The 19903-nt window shown below is 35.9% G+C and overlaps 1 protein-coding gene and 1 pseudogene across 1 annotated transcript; one reads left to right on the forward strand and one right to left on the reverse strand.

The window, feature by feature from the left end:
• Positions 1-2911: 2911 nt before the first annotated feature.
• On the reverse strand, positions 2912-3283 carry LOC140964680 (uncharacterized mitochondrial protein AtMg00820-like). The gene has a single exon (XM_073424551.1). The coding sequence runs from the start codon at positions 3281-3283 to the stop codon at positions 2912-2914; it is 372 nt and encodes a 123-aa protein (XP_073280652.1).
• Positions 3284-11598: 8315 nt separating this feature from the next.
• On the forward strand, positions 11599-16312 carry LOC140965216 (probable alpha,alpha-trehalose-phosphate synthase [UDP-forming] 9; annotated as a pseudogene).
• Positions 16313-19903: the final 3591 nt, after the last annotated feature.

Raw genomic sequence — 19903 nt, forward strand, 5'->3', positions numbered from 1 at the left:
TTATTTTAAAAAATAATCAAATTAATTATTTTTCTAAATTATAAATATAAAATTCACTGATTTTTAACAAAATTAATTTGGTTTTTTTTTAAAAAAAAATTGAAACTACAACCTCTCCATCCCGACACACGTTTTTTTACCTATTATTATGATAAAAACTTGTGTGAGACGGTCTCACGGATCGTATTTTGTGAGACGAGTCTCTTATTTGGGTCATCTAGGAAAAAATATTATTTTTTATGCTAAGATTATTACTTTTTATTGTGAATATCGGTAGGGTTGACCCGTCTCACAGATAAAAATTCGTGAAACCGTCTCACAAGAGACCTACTCTATTATGATTATCTTTGAAATTTACTATTAGAAGTATCTAATATGTTCAAATTAATTTCAAAAAATATTAAATTGGTAATAAATTGACGATGGAATAGTGCCATTAAATGCAATTGAAATGAAAGTAAAATTAGGAGTAGGTTTGGCACACAAGATACTATTAAATTTTAATTTTCAAAATCTTTTATTATAAATATAAATCCTTAAGATTTTCACACTATCCTAACAACTGGGGGCAATCGGATTGGGTTACCGACCTGAATTTGAACTCAAACTTGAATGTAATCAGGTGTATTTTTCGGATAAATCGAGTAATTCATCGGGTTCGGGTAGAAAATGTCTATCCAAACTATTTGATCGGGTACCTGAGAACTCGAATTTTTTTTCCTAAGAAAAAATTATAGACTTGGTATTGAATGCCACAAAAATATAGTCTATCTACCATTTTTTTATTGTAAGTGACTTTGCACGCCCATTAATCTTGGATAACAAAAATGCATGTTGATCACGACCTAGACTCTTGGTAAAGATGTCTGCCAGTTGAGCAGAATTAGGAACATGAGCAGTTATAATGATCACATTTTTAATAATTTCTCGAATAAAATGGTAATCAATCTCGATATATTTCGTACGTTCATGATAGAGAGGATTGGCAGCAATGTGCAACGCTGCTTTGTAATCACAATATAAGATCGGTGTAGTAAGTAACGTGATGCCCATGTCTTGGAGGAGACCAATAATCCAAGTAATTTCACATGTAGTTGCAGCCATGGCTCGATACTCTGTTGCAGCAGATGATCGCAATACCACGCTCTGTTTCTTGGATTTCCAAGAGATTAAAGAGTTCCAAAACTTAATACAAAAACCAGTGAGGGATCGACATGTCATGGGGCAAGCCGCCCAATCAGAATCACAGTAAGCTTTGAGGACAAAAGAGCTATCAGTTTAGAGAAGAATACCCAGACCGAGAGCATATTTAAAGTAATGCAAAATGCGCAAAGCAGCATCCAAATGAGATTTCTTTGGAGCGTGCATAAATTGGCTTAGTTTTTGAACCGCGTAACAAATGCCAGGTTTTGTAATCGTGAGATAAATCAGCCGCCCAATGAAGCGTCTGCAAGTATCAGGAGTTGACAGTAGAGGGTCCTCAATGGTGTGGGAAGAACTTTGTTGTGCAACCTAATCTAAATCATCACTAGTGAGTTTAAGATGTTGGGCCATAGGGGTACCAAAAGGTTTAGCTTCAGTCATCCCTGAATCCGATAACAATTCTAAGACAAATTTATGTTGACTGAGATAGATGCCAGACTTGGAACGCGCAACTTCAATGCCAAGGAAGTATCTTAATGTCCCAAGGTCCTTAAGGTGAATATGAGAGTGTAAAAATTTCTTCGAGGCAAGAATGGAAGCTTCATTACTTCTTGTTACAATAATGTCATCCACGTATACTAATATTAAAGTTATGTGAGCAGCGTCTTTCTTAACAAACAAGGAATGATCATGGAGAGATTGAATAAAACCATCTTACTTTATAACAAAGGCGAACTTGGCATTTCATTGTCTTGAAGCCTGTTTAAGGCCATACAAGGACCTAAACAATCTGCATACTTTTAGCTCCCCCTAGATAAAATATCCTTATGGAAGTTTCATGTATACCTCCTCATCTAAGTCACCTTGAAGGAAAGCATTCATGACATCCATTTGATAAAGAGGTCATCTCATAACAGCTGCCACACTCAACAGGAACCGAATGGTAACTGTAACGCCCAAATTCGACGATTGTCATCACTGTATCAAGACGGGTCTTTCCAGCATGCTTATGTCTTCACTCACACGCACCCTGTGAAACTTTTCACGGGGTCACCCATCCCAAAATTTCCCTAAGTCAAGCACGCTTAACTTTGGAGTTCTTATGTGATGAGCTACCGAAAAGAAGATGCGCTTTCTTGATATGAGTAGTACATATCAAATCTTTTAAGCCATTTTCAACTGCACAGTCTCATATCTGAACAGTTTCGGAATCCCTATCCTTCCAGTGTAAGATCGATTCATTCATGTTCTCTCTGCCTAGAAGCCTGTAAGGAGCCGCTTATTGTCCGTGCAACCTCATGGCACCAGCGATCACCTCCCGTCGTCTTCGGCCCCGGGCCTCACATGCCCACCAGCTTCCGCTTGGTTCATCCTCGAACCACACCGTACTAGGAGAGGTCGGCTCTAATGCCCCATATTCGACGACTGTCCTCACTGTATCAAGACGGGTCTTTCCAGCGTGCTTATGTCCTCACTCACACGCACCCTATGAAAATTCTCAGGAGGTCACCCATCTCAAAATTACCTCAAGTCAAGCACGCTTAACTTTGAAGTTCTTATGTGATGAGCTACCGAAAAGAAGATGTACCTTCTTGATATGAGTAGTACATATCAAATCTTTTAAACCCTCATCAACTACACAGTCACATACCTGAATAGTTTCGGAATCCCTATCCTTCCGGTGTAAGATCGGTTCATTCATGTTCCCTCTGCCTAGAAGCCTGCCAGGAGCCGCTCATTGTCCGTGCAACCTCATGGAACCGTGCGATCACCCCCCGTCCTCTTCGGCCCCGTGCCTCACAGTAACAATCTTGGCAGTTGGTGAAAAGGTGTCATGGTAATTCACTCCTTGTTGTTGGGTATAACTTTTGGCCACAAGCCGAGCTTTAAACTTGTCAACAGTTCCATCAGAAATCTTTTTGATTTTATACACCCATCGGCATCCAATAGCTTTCTTACCAGGTGGCAACACAACCAATTCCCATGTGTGATTGGATTCTAAGGCAGCCAGCTCTAAATCTATAGCAACTTTCCATTTAGGATATGAAGTTGCCTCACGATAAGATGTGGGTTCCTTATTGGATGAGATGGAGATCAAAAGGCTTGATAAGTTTAAAAAAAGTTGGAATAAGTGAGGCATTGTGACAATGAATACAAACAATCGATTGAGTTGATTTGAGAAAAAGTTGGACAAGAATAATCTTTTGTCCAGATTGGAGGTGCAGTAGCACGGAGATATCTATGTGGGGGTTGAGTGTCACGCTGATCATGATCAATATTAGAGTTGGAAACATGATCATCTCCAAGAAAAGAATCAAGATCATGATGGAAAGTCGAAGAGCTTGCAGGAAACACATGCTGAGAAGAGTTAATTGAGGCAAAAAGAAATGAATCTTCGTGGAAAGCCACATCTCTTTATACAAAAATTTTGTTGGTTTGAAGATCTAACAGTTAATAACCCTTATGAGTGCTGGAATAGCCCAAGAAGACACAATTATTGGCTCGGGCAGAGAATTTGTCCTTGGAATGCAAATGGTAGCATAACACAGAGAACCAAATGTTCGAAGATGTGTGAAAAAGGGTGGTTTCTGAACTAAAATCTCAAATGGTGTCTTATTTTTCCAGCAATGGACTTGTTGTATGATTAATTAGATAACAAGATTGTGGACACAATCTCCCCAAAACTTTAATGGGATAAATGACTGAAATCTCATGGCTCTAGCTACATCGAGAATATGCCTATGCTTCCATTCAACTACCTCATTTTGTTGAGTATAAGGACATGAACTTGGATGTAAGATGCCTAAGGAGTTAAACAACTGAGTGCATTCTGTCTTAAAGAAGTAAAGAGCATTGTCTGCGCGAATAGTCTTGATGCCTCTAGAGAATTGTTTTTGTACAAAACTTGGAATGCATAAGATATACCCATGTAACTTTAGAAAAGTCATCTTCAATGGCTAAAAAATATTTCTCCCCATTGTACGTGGGTGTATGAAAAGGTCTCCATATATCCATATGCACATGTTCAAATAGACAAGTTGACTTAGATAAACTCAGCAAAGGAAATTGAAGTCTAGTTTGTTTAGCCTTCAGACAAATGGAGCAATGATGAATGTTAACTTTCTTATTGAAAAAAATGAAGCAATTGCATTTTAGATAATGACATATGCCCTAAACGTTAATGCCACAAAGAATGGGTAGCAAGCACCATAGAACTACTAACAGATGTATTACAGCAGTTGTTAATCAAAGGAAACACATTATTTGGGATAGACGTTGTACTCAGAAAACTCTTGTATCAAGGTGATATAGCCCATTGATTTCCTTACCAATCTTCATTACTCTCCCAATCTTGTGGTCTTGAAACAAACAAAAGTGAGGAAATAATGTAACAAAACAATTATGGTCTTTAGTGAATTTGGATATGGAGAGAAGATTGAATTTGAAATCTGTCATATATAAAACATTTTCAAGTGTGATAGAATCGGTGAATGGTACTGATCCTATGGAAACAGGGGCCCGACCACCATTAGGCAATTTCATAAACTTAGTTGGAGTTGATGTAAACTTAGAGCTAGAGAGATGCATAGGTTTTCCAGTCATATGTTCATTTGCTCCACTATCTATAATCCAATACGTGGGTATTTCAACAGCATGTGATATACATGCCATGTTAACCACTGGTTCAGTATGGGATTGCACTTTGCACCCACCTAACAACTTCATGATCTTAGTATACTGCTGAGGAGTAAATACAGAGATTGTAGGATTGATTGCAGTAGGTGAGAAATCTCTTTGATCAACTTCAGAAGTGTTAACATGTGCAGGAGGTCTTTGGGCCTTGTAAACCTTTTTGATTGATCCTCTAATCTGTGGCTTGTATAGCTTATGATGAGGAGGATAACCAACTAGCTTGTAACATGACTCTTTGGTATGCTCATTCCAGTTGCAATTATCACATCTTTCCTCGAATGATGTACCTTGCTCTTACTGGAGAAGAATGTTGTGGATGGTGTTTCAACATCAAGTAGTGATTTTTGCAATCCCTCTTGTGATATGATAGAAAAAGCTTGCCTTACTATGGGTAATTGACTCATCATTAAAACTTGGCTTCTAACATGAGAATAACTCTCATTCAATCCTAACGAAAACTGTAACAACTTTTGTCGTTGTTCATGTTCCACATATTGCTTGGTTGTAGCACATTCACACGATGGCAGTACAACCAATGATAATATTCATCCCAAAGTTGTTTCAACTTGCAGAAGTAAGTAGATATAGTATTACTTCCTTATTTGAGCTGACCAATTTCTCTGTGCAACAAAAAAAATTCGAGAGCCATTAACCATATCAAATTGTATTCACAATCCAAGATAAGACCAAAGCATTACATCTCTCCCATTGATGCAATGCAGCATGACCAACAGCTGGTCTATTGCAAGTTTCATCAATAAATCCAACTTTATTTTTTTTCTCGCAGTGCAATGAGCATTGCTCTACTCCAAACACCATAATTTTCAGTGCCCACTAATGTTTCATTAACAAGTTCATACCAGGTGTGTCTGATGGCTGAATATACATAGGATTGTTGAAGGCTACTGCGGTTGCCATTGATTGTGCCGCTCAATTTAGAAGATCGGTTCTCAGATATGTTCCAATGTGCTATAAGATTTTCGCAAAAGATAAATACCTCAATTCTTAACTGGAGAGCTTAAACAAAACTATCGATGAGCTAGAATCAACAACAAGTTAGCTTGATTGCGAAGATCTGATCTCAATCAAATTTCGCAGATCTTCGCAATCAGAAAACAGTATCTCGAATGAATGAAGCGATTCCTGAATTGGATCAAAATCCTTGCTTTGATACCATGTTAAGCAACAAGAAGAAGCTATCGTGGTTGTTTTTTGGGAGATGGATTTGAAATTCATGGATCAAAATCTTTTCTTTGATACCATGTTAAGCAACAAGAAGAAGCTATCGTGGATCTCATTCAAATTTCGCATGCTCTTATATTTATATTACCAAATATATTAATTTATTTTCTGTTGTTTTTTGGGAGATGGATTTGAAATTCAAGGATTTCAATTATAGTTTTATTGTTTACAACGATACAATAGATCAAATTCTAAATTAATACATTACTTATTTACCAATTAGTAAGACAATGTAGAATTAATTTCAAATAACACTATTATTGGGTGAACTTTAAATATATCATAATTAACATGAAATACTACATAAATATGTTATAATTGAATTTGAAGTTTATAATATCAATTCTCTATACAAAAAAATACATTTGAAATATTTTTATTTAAATCCATCAATCCAAACACAACCTGTATGGCCCTGTAATTAATTATCCAGTAATTTGGCATAATTAGAATAATTATTGAGTTGTAAATTAAAATAATTATTTATGCCAAATAAATTCAAGAAGTGTGTTAAAAATATATATTTTAGAATATCGGAGAATTAAACGATATAAAATACATATAGAGTTTAAATAACACACGAGAACAAAATAAATACAAACTGAGCATGTGTTACTATTTTTTTAGTAACTAAATATACATATACATACATACAACTTTATAAGGAGGGAAGAAAGAAAAAAGAAAAGAAAGAAGGAAACCCATCTCCATTCCAGTAACCCTTGGAGCACCTGCGGCAAAATCGCGATATCTCCTCCGTCCGACGTCAAAATCTCGATCGGTTTGAGGGGTTGTCTTCCTTAAATCAGTAGCTCGTTTTGAGCCATAAAACATTAATTTTGAGCAAGGAAGCGATCAGATCGAATCTCCCTTTCGTGAGCCTTGTTTCTGTGCAGCAGTTGGTGAGTTTCAGTTTTGTGCTTTTGAATTTCGGGTTTATGTGTATTGTGCACTAAGAATCTCGACTTGTGGTTCAAATAGAACTTGTAGTTATGTTGGTTAGCTTTCTAGAGCCGCTAGAATCATCAAATTTCGATTAGAAATGGATTTGTTATGATTTTTCTACCAAAATGTGTCAAAATTAACCAGATTCGAAATTGAACTGTGCAGAATACCTACTGTAATTCGGGATTTTAACCTTGGTCCTTCGGATTCTGGATTTTTGGTTCAAATGAAAGTTGTAGAGCTATGTGTTGTATTCATAATGATATAACAATCGTTAAATTCCAGTAAGAATTGTGCGAGTTATGGTAGTTTTTCTGAAACTGCTCAGTAAGATATTTTTTTGTCCGAAAATTTGTTGAGTGGCAAGGTGTTCTTGATGATTCTAGGATTGATCTACCGAGATTCGGAAGATGGTTTCTTCTAGAAAAAGTTAAATATTTGATTATCTTTCATTTACAATTGGCGGATATTGATTTGAGTCAATATTGAGGGAGAAATGAATTTTATACCTTGAAGTGCCGAATTTGGAACTATAACAGAAAGTAGTTTCATGATTTCTGTTTTGGGGCGTTTAAATCGTGTCGATATGATTGTAATTATTATTGATTTTTTCTGGTGTAAGGGGTTATTATTCGGCTTATTATTATGTGTTTTAGGCCGTGGATCTTGAATTAAAGTCGATATTGGATTGTCAAGCTGGTATAGGTATGCTACAGCTCGGTAACATACGACGGTAAAATATAAATTATGTTTAATTGTCATTCTGTGTTGCAGTGATCGTGTTTATGATTTGTTGATTGTTGTAAGTTGTTAAATGTCTTCGTTGTGAGATATGTTATTATTGTGACATATTATTGGCATTTAGCATAGGACATACTGTTATGACATTCATGTTGAACCCTATCGTTCTTGTTAGTCCGTTGTTGATATTAGGGGTGGGCACGGGTCGGGTTTTTCGGGTTTCGGGTAGTTCGGATCGGGTACCCGATTTTTTCGGGTAGCATTTTCATTACCCGAACCCGATCCGATTCTGGACAATACCCGCCTTTTTGGGTACCCGAAAAGATCGGGTTCGGGGGTTTTTTTTTTTTTTGACAAAATAACATTTTATCATTTTGTGCCTATCAAATAATATATGACGAGAAAATAGGCTTATCAACATAATATTGACTCGTGAATGTCAACAAAAGTTAAGCACAAAAAATATTTATCTCAAAACTTAGAATGAGTATTATAATTAACAAATCTTTAAATAGAGCAGAAACTATTTAGATGCATATATAAGAAATTAACAAGTCTAATCTTGAAATCCAACTTAGATCTTCACCAAAAATATCAGAATCAACTTCTTGTTTGACTTTCAAAATATCATCTGCATAAAGATGTAAATTTATTAACAAAGTTAGAGACCAACGTCTTGGGGCTAATGTAGGATCCGCTCAAGGACCTACTGGTTTAGGTAAATACCTAATGCGTTGTCCCACCGGAGAAGTTATTTTTGGAGGAGAAACAATGCGTTGTTGGGATCTGCGTGCTCCTTGGTTAGAACCTCTAAGAGGTCCAAATGGATTGGACTTGAGTAGGTTGAAAAAAGACATACAACCTTGGCAAGAACGGCGTTCCGCAGAATATATGACTCATGCTCACTTAGGTTCTTTAAATTCTGTGGGTGGTGTAGCTACCGAGATTAATGCAGTAAATTATGTCTCTCCTAGAAGTTGGTTAGCTACAGCTCTCATTTTGTTCTCGGATTCTTCTTCTTCGTAGGTCATTTATGGCACGCGGGAATGGCTCATGCAGCTGCAGCAGGATTTGAAAAAGGAATTGATCGTGATTTTGAACCTGTTCTTTCCATGACCCATCTTAATTGAGATGAGACAAGAGATCCAATGTTTGAATTGAAGTAGGAATCAATTAGATTCCATCATATATTGGAGAGGTTCTAATATCGAAGAGAGAAGAAACACAATCGAGAAAGCAACAAAAGTGATAAATTTTGTATAAATAGTGGAAAAACCAAAGAAACACAATAATTTATTTGTTAATGACCTAACACCAAATTGATAACATGTAAACAGAATGACATCCCTAACACAGTAGTGAACAATTTTCAGACTTTCGAGAATAAGAAACCAGCAACTGTAAAAAACCCACCGAAGCCAAGATTCGAGCAAATCCAGTGTCGATTTCAACAGGTGTCCAAGAAATAGCGATGGCCGATGTAATATGAAACTCCTGGGACTGCTGCTCACAATCACCACCCTCGTTCTAAGTAGATTGGAAACAAACGTACAGCTCATATGTTTTTTTTTTTTTTTTTTGCAAAATGTGTTTCCAATTTATTAAACTGGACCGGTCCAATTATAAGCCCATACGTTTTTTTTAAAAAAACAATCGAGTACCCGATCGGGTAATTCGGGTAGCAATTCTATACCCGAACCCGATCTGACAAAAATATAATTACCCAATTTTACCCGACAATTGCACCCGATCAGATTTGGGTCGGGTGGAACCCGAAAAACCTGATCCGATTGCCCACCCCTAGTTGATATCCATTGTTATCTGACATTGTTATTTATCTCGGGATCGTAGTGTGGCTTATAGGCCTATACACATGAGACCGTAGATGTGATTGAACAATCCCGTAGTTAGTGTAGCCTTTTGAGGTAAGCGCTGGGATTGTGTCATCTAGTTCGTTCTGTTGTGCCATCTGTTATATCGTATCAGCTGTATGGAGGCCGAGTCAGGGGTGTTATTCAGCACAGCTTGGCATACCTCACATACTTGGCAGGACGGTTTAGCTGTATGACGATGTAGCTCCCCTGTGTTGTTGCTCGAGCATTATTCCAGTTGTTATCGTTCCGTTTGTTGGCTTCTGTTATCCCGATTATTCATTGAGCCTTTCATGCATTGCATATTACATTTTATTATATGATTATGCATGATTTATGATTATTGTTGTTATTGTTGAACTGTTTCATACCAAAATCCTAACCTCAATTGTTTTTTTTTTTTTTGGGAGGGGGCTGTTGTGGCTGCTATTGGGCACCTGGTAGATCTGCCGAGTCGTTTTGCAGCATCAGGCCGAGGTTCCGCCAGTGGAGCTCGGGATTGAGGTTGGATTGCTTGGTTCTGTATAGTGGAGTATCCCAGTTAGTCTATATGTATGTCTTGAGTTTGTTTTAGTCTTGTGCTGTAGTTTATTTGTCGGGGAGATGTCCCGTGTATCTGTAGTGATATTTGGTTGTTCTTGTGATGTTCTGAGTCGACTCTGTGATTTTTATGATCTGGTGAGTATTTGGTAATTAGTTGTAATTTCTGCTTAGTCCTGGCCAGTGCGGCTATAGGTTGTTTAACTTCGATTTTTGTTTTAATGACTCTAGTTGGAGTATATTTTGATATAAACTGCTGCTTGAGTTTTTTGAGATGTCCTACTTACGGGGAGGTCATGCCGAAATTTCTCTAGGCCCTGAGGTCCGTTTTAAAGTATTTTAAACACTTTTTCCGCTGTAGATTTAAATCAAATAATTATTGTTTGATAGTAAATTGTCATTAGAGTAAATGGACCTCACACAACCTCTATAAAATATAAATATAGTGTTGCATATTATAATTTTATTGTTATTTGCCGATTTTGTCCTTATTCATTTTGATAATTGTCATTTTACCTATACAATTTTAAAATTGTCGTTTTATAATTTGAAAATTTTAATGATTACCATAATATATTTATTCAATAATATCGCACCCATTTTTATATATAAACTTAATAATTTTCGTTAATGTTTTTTAAAAAATACCATATAATCATACAACACATATACGAAAACTAATGAATAAATCAAAGTTAAAATTCTCATAAAAAAACTATATAAACAGGTGACGCTAGTTAATTATATATTAATATCTCTTTTTTTTTGAAGCTAAACAAGAGATTTTATTAATAATGGGATGGATTATTACAATAGTGACTTAAAAAAGAAGTAACACAATCCGGAGGTTCACTCCACACCATTGGACTAGCATAAGAACAAGAAGCTTTTGCTAAAGCATGAGCACACTCGTTCGCTTGTCACCGAATAAAAATAATTGAAAACTCGTGCTCACATCTAATTATATCTTTACAGCTTTGCACGATAGACCCAAATTCTGAAATACCACGTCGGAAGATTTAATCGCTTCCACCACCACCTTTGCATCCATTTCAAAGTACACTTTCTTCAACCCCAGTCTTCGAACCCAAGATAACGCTTCAAGAAGACCCATGGCCTCACCATCTTTAACATTGAACACCCCAACAATAACACATATATTAATATTTCTTAGGAAAACAAAATCAACCACTTGACTAACGTAAGGGCAAATTTGATATAACACAAAACTATAGGGGTGATTCTGTGTAATTACATCGAAACAGGGGATTTGTTGGACGTAAACTATAGTAAACTTTCCTCGTCTCTATCCATTTTTTCGTTCGACTTTCCACGTCATTTTGTATTTATTTTTATCATAATTTGTTCTTATTGCCTTGTACCTTGCGTTTGATCACTTGTACGTTACATCTGTGTCGCAGCATAAAACCTCTCTCTAGATATAAACTGATGTACTTACCAATAAAATCCTCATAATTACATTCTCCTTTCAGATTTCGCCGCAGAAACCGCTGCCGGTGCTACCGCGGACGGAGTTATCCGATCACCGGTGAGCGTCTATGCTTTTGTTGATTCTGACTTTCTTATGCATTGCGTGAACGATACGAAATGAAGTCGTGATCGGATTTTATGATTTTATCACTCGGTTCTATAAGCATGATGAAAGATCGAAGACTAAATGTTGTTTAGCGATTACATTTTCTGATTACGAAGTGAATTTAATGTGTTTTTTTAAAAAAAGTTTTGACATTTTTTCCCTGCTCTGGCCTCTGTAGAAGTTTAGAGATTCGAGCTTCGTGAGAGGATAAATTTGTTTCAGGTGACGTTTTTTTAACGTGAATATAACGTTTTTACTGATTCTGGAAATGCTCGTGATGTACTCTGAACATTGTATCTGATTCATTTCGAGGACTTTGTTGCAGTGAATATNAAAACTCCGGCAATATTTTAATCTGATAAGTCATCATTAACATTTTCTTTGTCAAACAGGTAATTGGCAAAATGTAGTAATGTTTTTGTAAAATGCTCTTGATAAACTTGACTTAAAAACTAATTAAATTTTACGAAAAATCATGTCTTTTTATTTATTTTTTAAAACCAACATGGTTTAGTTATGTTTCTATATTAAACGGATTTGAATATTTACAACTATTATCTTTAAAGTTTACATGAAATTAAATTAATATATATGAATCTTATTTTATTGATTAACTCATGGATATCAAATTAAAACAATTGTGCCTTGAATAATTATTTTAATCTCATTTTAGATTAAACTGTTTACTTTTAGCTATGAGAAAAGTTAATTTTATATCGACACGAACGATAGATATATGTTAGTTATAACTCGTTAATTGCTATTTTTTATTCTTAAATTCATTGTATTATCCTATATTTGCACCATGCATGCTCAAGGCTCTAACATTTTGTTTAGTGCTTGTATGGATAAGAGAGAACACATATAACGTTTTGAGTCCAAAGTGAGGACAAGTAAAAATGACATTGTGACTTCGAGTTATGAATAATTATGTAATTGTTGAAAGGAAGACTTAAAAAATGTAATGCTGTCTGCTTACATTGTTGTAAAATTCTTCACGGGCTGTAACTATTTTTCTTGGTCTGTGGGTGTAACAAGTCAAGTTCTGCTTATGTAATTTCCGTTAATTGTTGTACAGTGATATACATGTTAAATAGCCTTGTTTTGCCAGCAAACTTTTCTCTACAAGCCTGTGGATACATCTACCTCAGGCAGCTCCTCCAAATTACCCGGAGCCGAGTTTTAAAAAATTTCTGAGAAGAACTGAGTGGGCTGAATTCTTAATGTGATGGCATCAAGATCTTGTGGAAGCTTCTTGGAATTGGCTTCTGGAGAATTTCCGGATATTCCTCGAACTCCTGGAGCTCTCCCAAAGTTGATGACGCGTCCTGATATTTTATCTGATGGTAGTGGGAACAGTAACACTGATTCTGATGGCTCATCGTCTGTTTTCCGTGAGCGGAAAATCATAGTGGCTAACTTTCTACCTTTGCATACCCATAAGGATCGTGCAACTTCCAAGTGGCACTTTAGTTTCGATGAGGATTCACTTTTGTTCCAACTGAAGGATGGATTTACACCTGAGACTAAGGTTGTGTATGTTGGATCTCTCAAAGTTGAAATTGAAGCTAAGGAACATGAAGAAATCGCGAATAGACTTCTCAATGACTTCAACTGTGTTCCTACTTTTCTACCTCATGATACACATAAAAAGTTTTATCATGGTTTCTGTAAGCAACAACTTTGGCCTCTTTTTCATTACATGCTACCTATGTGCCCTAATCATGCAGATCGTTATGATAGACAGTTGTGGCGGGCCTATGTGTCTGCAATAATATTTTTCTGATAAGGTCATGGAAGTGGTCAATCCAGAGGATGATTTTATATGGATTCATGATTATCATCTAATGGTGCTCCCCACATTTCTGAGAAAGATCTAGAATCGGGTCAAACTTGGGTTTTTTCTTCACAGCCCATTTACTTCATCAGAGATATATAGATCACTGCCTGTTAGGGATGAAATTTTGAAAGGTCTACTGAATTCTGATTTAATTGGTTTCCACATATTTGACTATGCTCGACACTTCTTGTCATGCTGTGGCAGAATGCTGGGCTTGGGATATGAATCAAAGAGGGGGCATATTGGACTTGATTACTTTGGCCGGACGGTCTATGTAAAAATTTTACATGTGGGTGTTCACATGGGTAGACTAGAATCTGTCTTGAATCTCCCTTCTACACAGAATAAAATTAAAGAGATTCAAGAGCTATTTAAGAACAAGAAATTGATTCTTGGTGTTGATGACATGGATATATTTAAAGGCGTCAGTCTTAAGTTATTAGCTTTTGAACAGCTCTTGCAGCTGCGTCCGGATTTGCAAGAAAAACTAGTGTTGGTTCAAATCGTGAACTCTGCAAGGAGCTCAGGAAAAAATGTTCAGGAAGCAAAAAAGGAAACCTACTTAGTTGCGAAAAGAATTAATGCATCTTATGGTTCTCCTGATTATGAACCTGTGATTCTGATTGACTGTCGTACTGCTCTCCTTGAAAGGACTGCCTATTATGCAGTGGTAGAATGTTGTATAGTTAATGCAGTGAGGGATGGGATGAATTTAGTTCCGTATAAGTACATAGTCTGCAGGCTGGGATCTTCTCATTTAAATGAAGCTACATGCATGAAAATGGAATCTCCGAGAACTAGCATGCTTGTTCTATCAGAGTTCATTGGTTGCTCACCATCTTTGAGTGGAGCTATTAGGGTGGATCCATGGGATATTGAATATGTTGCTGATGCCATGAATATGGCGATCACCATACCGGAGGCAGAAAAGCAACTTCGGCATGAGAAGCACTACCGATACATTAGTTCTCATGATGTAGCTTATTGGGCTCGCAGCTTCATGCTAGACTTGGAAAGAGCATGTAAAGAACAATAATGATAAGCTCTGTTGGGGCATAGGATTAGGCCTAGGGTTTAGAACCATATCACTTTCTCCCAGCTTTCAGAAATTATCTGTTGCTCACATTTTCTCAGTATACAAGAGGACAAGCAAAAGAGTACTATTTTTAGACTATGATGGTACCATAGTTCCTCAGTCCTCAGCAGTTAAATCCCCAGTCCCGAAGTGGTTACTGTGCTTAATGCTCTGTGCAACAATCGGTATAACACATTGTTCATTGTTAGTGGAAGAGGAAAGAATTCACTTAGTGATTGGCTTTCCCCATGCGAAGAATTAGGACTGGCTGCTGAACATGGTTACTTTATGAGGTATGATACAAGTTGATAATGTGCTCATAGTTTTTTATACCAATAACAGTGAAAAAAATAAAAGTTCATATCTAATTTTTCTTTCTTTTGAAGCATGTATTTTTGTGTGTAAAGATCTTCTCGTTCATTTCAGGTGGAACAAAGCCTCTGATTGGGAGTCATTAACTGCTGAACTTGATTGGAAAGAAATTGTGGAACCCCTCATGAATCTGTACACAGAAGCGACTAACGGTTCATTTATTGAAGTTAAAGAGAGTGCACTGGTGTGGCATCATCAAGATGCAGACACAGACTTTGGCTCCTGCCAGGCCAAGGAGCTATTGGAGCATTTGGAAAATGTTCTCGCTAATGAGCCTGCAGTTGTTTGAAGGGGACATCATATTGTGGAAGTAAAACCACAGGTACTCTCCGTCACAACATTCATGTGTGCTCTAGTGCAAATTTTTCATTAACACTAGTAGTGCTGTGCCACATACGTCTTACTATGTATAGTATTGTGTATATAAAAATGTTTTACCATTGTTAAAGTATGTGGCATTTCAGTAACTAAAACACACATTGAGTGTTTAAAACACCAGTATGATATAAATTTAATGTTTCATATAGTTATTAGGGCCTTAGGGGGATGGTTTTTTACAAAATAAAAATGATTAACCATGAGACCGAAAGTTGATGACTTCCTTGATATATAAAAATGCAGGGGGTGACCAAAGGTTTGGTTGCTGAAAAGGTCCTCTCATTGATGGTGAAAAACGGCAATGCACCAGATTTCGTGATGTGTATTGGGGATGATCGATCCAGATGAAGATATGTTTGAGAGCATACTAGCTGTTGTGTCTGGTTCGTCTCTCCCTTCAACTCCAGAGATCTTTGTTTGCAAAGTGGGGCAAAAACCGAGAAAGGCTAAAGATTATCTTGATGATACTGCTGATGTTGTCAGACTCCTCAGAGGCCTCTCCACTGCTTCGAATATAATGCCTCTGCCTAGCGAACTCGTCCAGGTTGCATTTGATGCTATTCTATGTTGAATGCAAAGTAGGTTGTGTAAATTGTTTTCTTTTTTTGCGTTGCTGACTAAGGGAAAAAAATTCTAATAACTAAGCTAACTTAAAATTTTAGTTCTACGGTATACAGTCGGATGTACACTGGGTGCATGATTACCGTTGGATAATGAGAGCTTCAAGAATTCACTAAGTTTGGGTCTTTCAGGACTTTTCTTTCTGTGGATGGTGGTGTGAAAATCTTTAGGGCAGTCCAATATAAATGTATACATATGTACATACATATCCCTAGTGTAGGTTTGCAGATGTATTAAGGGATTCTTGATTTATAAGCAAGTGTTAGAGTAGATGCCCTGTAAGCCAACTGTTGGCTGGGGAATTTATTGACTCGAATGTAATAAACAATCTTTATTTTAATATAATTTACTTTTTAATGGTTTCGTTATACTTTATCTGTATACACATGCAAGCAGCATAGATAAAGTCCTTGATTATGCTTTAATACAAATGAATCGTAATTCGATGTTGAAGCTCATTTGTAAACACTGCATATTCTAAATTCGTTCCTAGTCGATTCAGCCGCCTAAAATAGGGATAAAGGTCGCTTGAGCTTGAGACTAGCATCTGTGATGTTGTGTACTACGTTTCTTGATAAGGGCATAGAGATGTCCAAACATGCAGATGGGTAGTCATATGATGATTATACCGAACAACCCTCCCTCAGACTTTCCAAGTGGCTATCATTCATCGAGAGGATAAGTCCGTTGTTATGATTGTACACCATTAGTCCTTACGACCCATGACAACACTGAGGCTCTATATGCTAGGGCTGTGCTTTGACTCGTTTACCAGCTCCAGGAGAGTCATCAGATGGCGAGGTTGGGTATAGTTGCGACACATATAGGAGCCAGTGCATTGTAGTCGGGGATTCACCGCTCACCTACGGGTGTGGATATCCTATGTGATCTGAAGTAATAATAGTGCATGGAATATCTGGCCAGAGTATGAGATGTACGTTGGAGAAGGAGTTTTCCAAATAGTACACGCGATGCCACTATTATATGTGTCACATAGTTATCGAATTAATATGCAACCCTCGATAAATCAATGGTTGCAGATTCGATCGGGATATATGAGATGAAGGGACCGTACTGTACGTTAATCATAATTGACTGGTTCTTGCAGGCACTATCAGTGATACCTAGGGGATCATGGGGCGATGCTACTAGACGCTCTTACCATGATCCGATGGGTGCAATCAGAAATGAGTTCTGACATTCTTGATCAAGGTGTTGATGAAAAGAATGGGGCTAACTAGGGTAAGCCCGAATAAGAATAAATGTTATTCTGAATCACAAAGAGTTGTGAACCCACAGCTAGCTGTATCCCTGAACCATTGAGGGTCACACAAGCACTGGATCGTTTGTTCTCGTTGAGAGAATAAATTCAAGGAGTTGAATTTATATTATGATATAGTAAATTTAAGGAGTTGAATTTATGATAATTAAATTTTGAAAAAATAAATTCAAAGAGTTGAATTTATGAGATAGTAAATTCAAGAAGTTGAATTTATGAAATTTGGAGAGAATAAATTCAAGGAGTTGAATTTATAAAATTTGATAATTTAATTTATTAAACTCAAAAGTGGGTTTATTAAATATTAAAATTTGGAGGTTATAAAATTCAAGTAGTTGAATTTATAATTTAAATATTAAATTCAAATGTTTAATTTATAATGTATTTAATTTATTAAGCTCAAAGGTTGAGTTTATTGAATATTAAATTAAATATAGTGGAAAGTATGTTTAATGGGCTTGTAGGAGTACAAGTCCAACATACTAAATAATTAAAGTTCTTAATGGACTTTGATTAATTAATTAAACTAGTTGGACTAGCCCAATTAATTAATCAAGCCCATTAATGTTAATTATGTGTATTAGGTTTTGGCTTAATTATAAATAGGAGTGATCAAGTCATAACCCTTGCCTCCACTTTCACAATTTTCGAAAATCACAAGTTTTTCTCTCCAAAAATCCGGCCACTTCGTTTTGAAGAAAAGTTTGAGCCGTCTCTCATACTTTGATCTTCAACGCAAAATCTCTTCTACTTTTCTAATGCAAATTAGAAGATGATCAAACCATCTAGTCGTGGACCTGATTAGAAGAAAGGAGTCCTTGAAAAAAGTTCGTAGGGATTTCATCAAGAGCTATATCTGCTAACCTCGGATTAGTTGGAGACGTGTTATTAATTCACCAAAGATATAAATTCTAAACGCCCTATGAATGTTTTGATCGTAAAACCATACAAGTGCCTAAAACAAATATATTTTGATTGTCAAAATAAAATAAAAATTTTTAAACTTCCGCTGCGTTTGGGCACGAGAAAACCGAGATCCAACAGAAAGCACCATTCTTTTGCATGGTTTAACATTAATTATAAAAATATTCATTTGATTTGTTCTGTTGGCCGATCTGATATGCTTATTTACATCAAGGGGATATTATTGGTGTCCTTTTATCACGAGAACAAAATTTATGTTATATTGGATGTCTTTTTATTCGTTTATGAGAGACATATATTTAGAATGAATATTAATTGATTATAATTTGTAGTAAAACATACCAGATATCATAGATTTACCATGTCTTATGCACGGTGAGCATTCAACTTGGAAAGGTTCAATTATTTTGTGAGCAGGGTTACTGGTTGAAAGGGCTGTGCACTTACTACATAGACCAGATCGAATCATCCTTCTGTCATAGCTATTTCGCCGATGTGTCTGCCAAACATAGCGTTGACCCAAATCACCATTTGCGGGTCTAAATAATTGGGATGACAAAATTGTCAGGTATTGTTTGGTGTATCGTGGTATTTGATAAACAAAATATGTGAAATTGTAATGTGAGCGATAAAAAAATTGGTTAAATAGGTAATTTTATGTAGTTTAGTTAATTATATGGTGTGTGATGTGTCTTATCAACCACATCAAACAGTACTTGATTGTATTATGATAAAACTCCAATTCGTAACCATTTCTCTAGAAAAGAACAAGATATTTTTAAATGTTAATGCACTCTCGTCGATTAAAGGTGGTTGGGTGGTCGTCTAAGGAATCTAGTGTCTCGTGAATTTAGTTTATGAAGATTACAAAAAATATATGTGTGTGTGTTGTGTGCACATGCATGAAAGCTATGGAATGGGTGGAGATGTAAGACTTGGTGCATGGCTGCAAGCATGACGGGCTAAGAAGCAATGGTCGTTTAGTGCTCAAACTATTTCGTTTAGCGTTTTCTTAAATATCAAGGTAGTGTTTTGTTTTGTTTTATTTTCAGTTTTGTTTAATATATATATTTTCTGAAAAATGTATATTTGAAATCATCTTGGTTATGTAATGCATGTTTGGTCATATTTTGTCGAAAAACAAACCTTTTAACGATAGATTTTATATCATACAACAATTTGGGTTATTTAATTGGTTATTTGTTGGCAAATTTTTTTTAAAAATAATATATAATATATTAATTAGAATATAATATATTGTGATGTATTTTGGGAAGAGAAAAAGAAAAAGAAAAAGAATGGGTTACGTTAGAAGATGTCAAATAAATAAACAAAGCCGAAATGTGTGATGTTGCCAAAATAACGGGTTAGCTTCTCCTCGTAAATTTCTAGATCAAAATCCAATTCCAAACCTCATAATTTAGAAACAAATTAACATATGAAATTAGATCTTATAATTATCTCAAAATAAATCAATTGACTAGATTTCCTCATTATTTAATAATTTTCAACCAATTTTCATTACATCTTATTAATTCTATATTATTGTTATGTTACATTCAATAAAAATTATATTCTATATAAAAATTTCCACACACTCAAAATTCGAGACATCAAAATAAGTACTCGATTTTTTTTTTTA

This window comes from Primulina huaijiensis, chromosome 18 (genome assembly GCF_012295235.1).
Source record: "Primulina huaijiensis isolate GDHJ02 chromosome 18, ASM1229523v2, whole genome shotgun sequence".
NCBI lineage: Eukaryota > Viridiplantae > Streptophyta > Magnoliopsida > Lamiales > Gesneriaceae > Primulina > Primulina huaijiensis.

Coding starts and splice junctions, on each gene's coding strand:
- LOC140964680 (XM_073424551.1), bottom strand. CDS start 3,283: ATGCCTCACTTATTCCAACTTTTTTTAAACTTATCAAGCCTTTTGATC.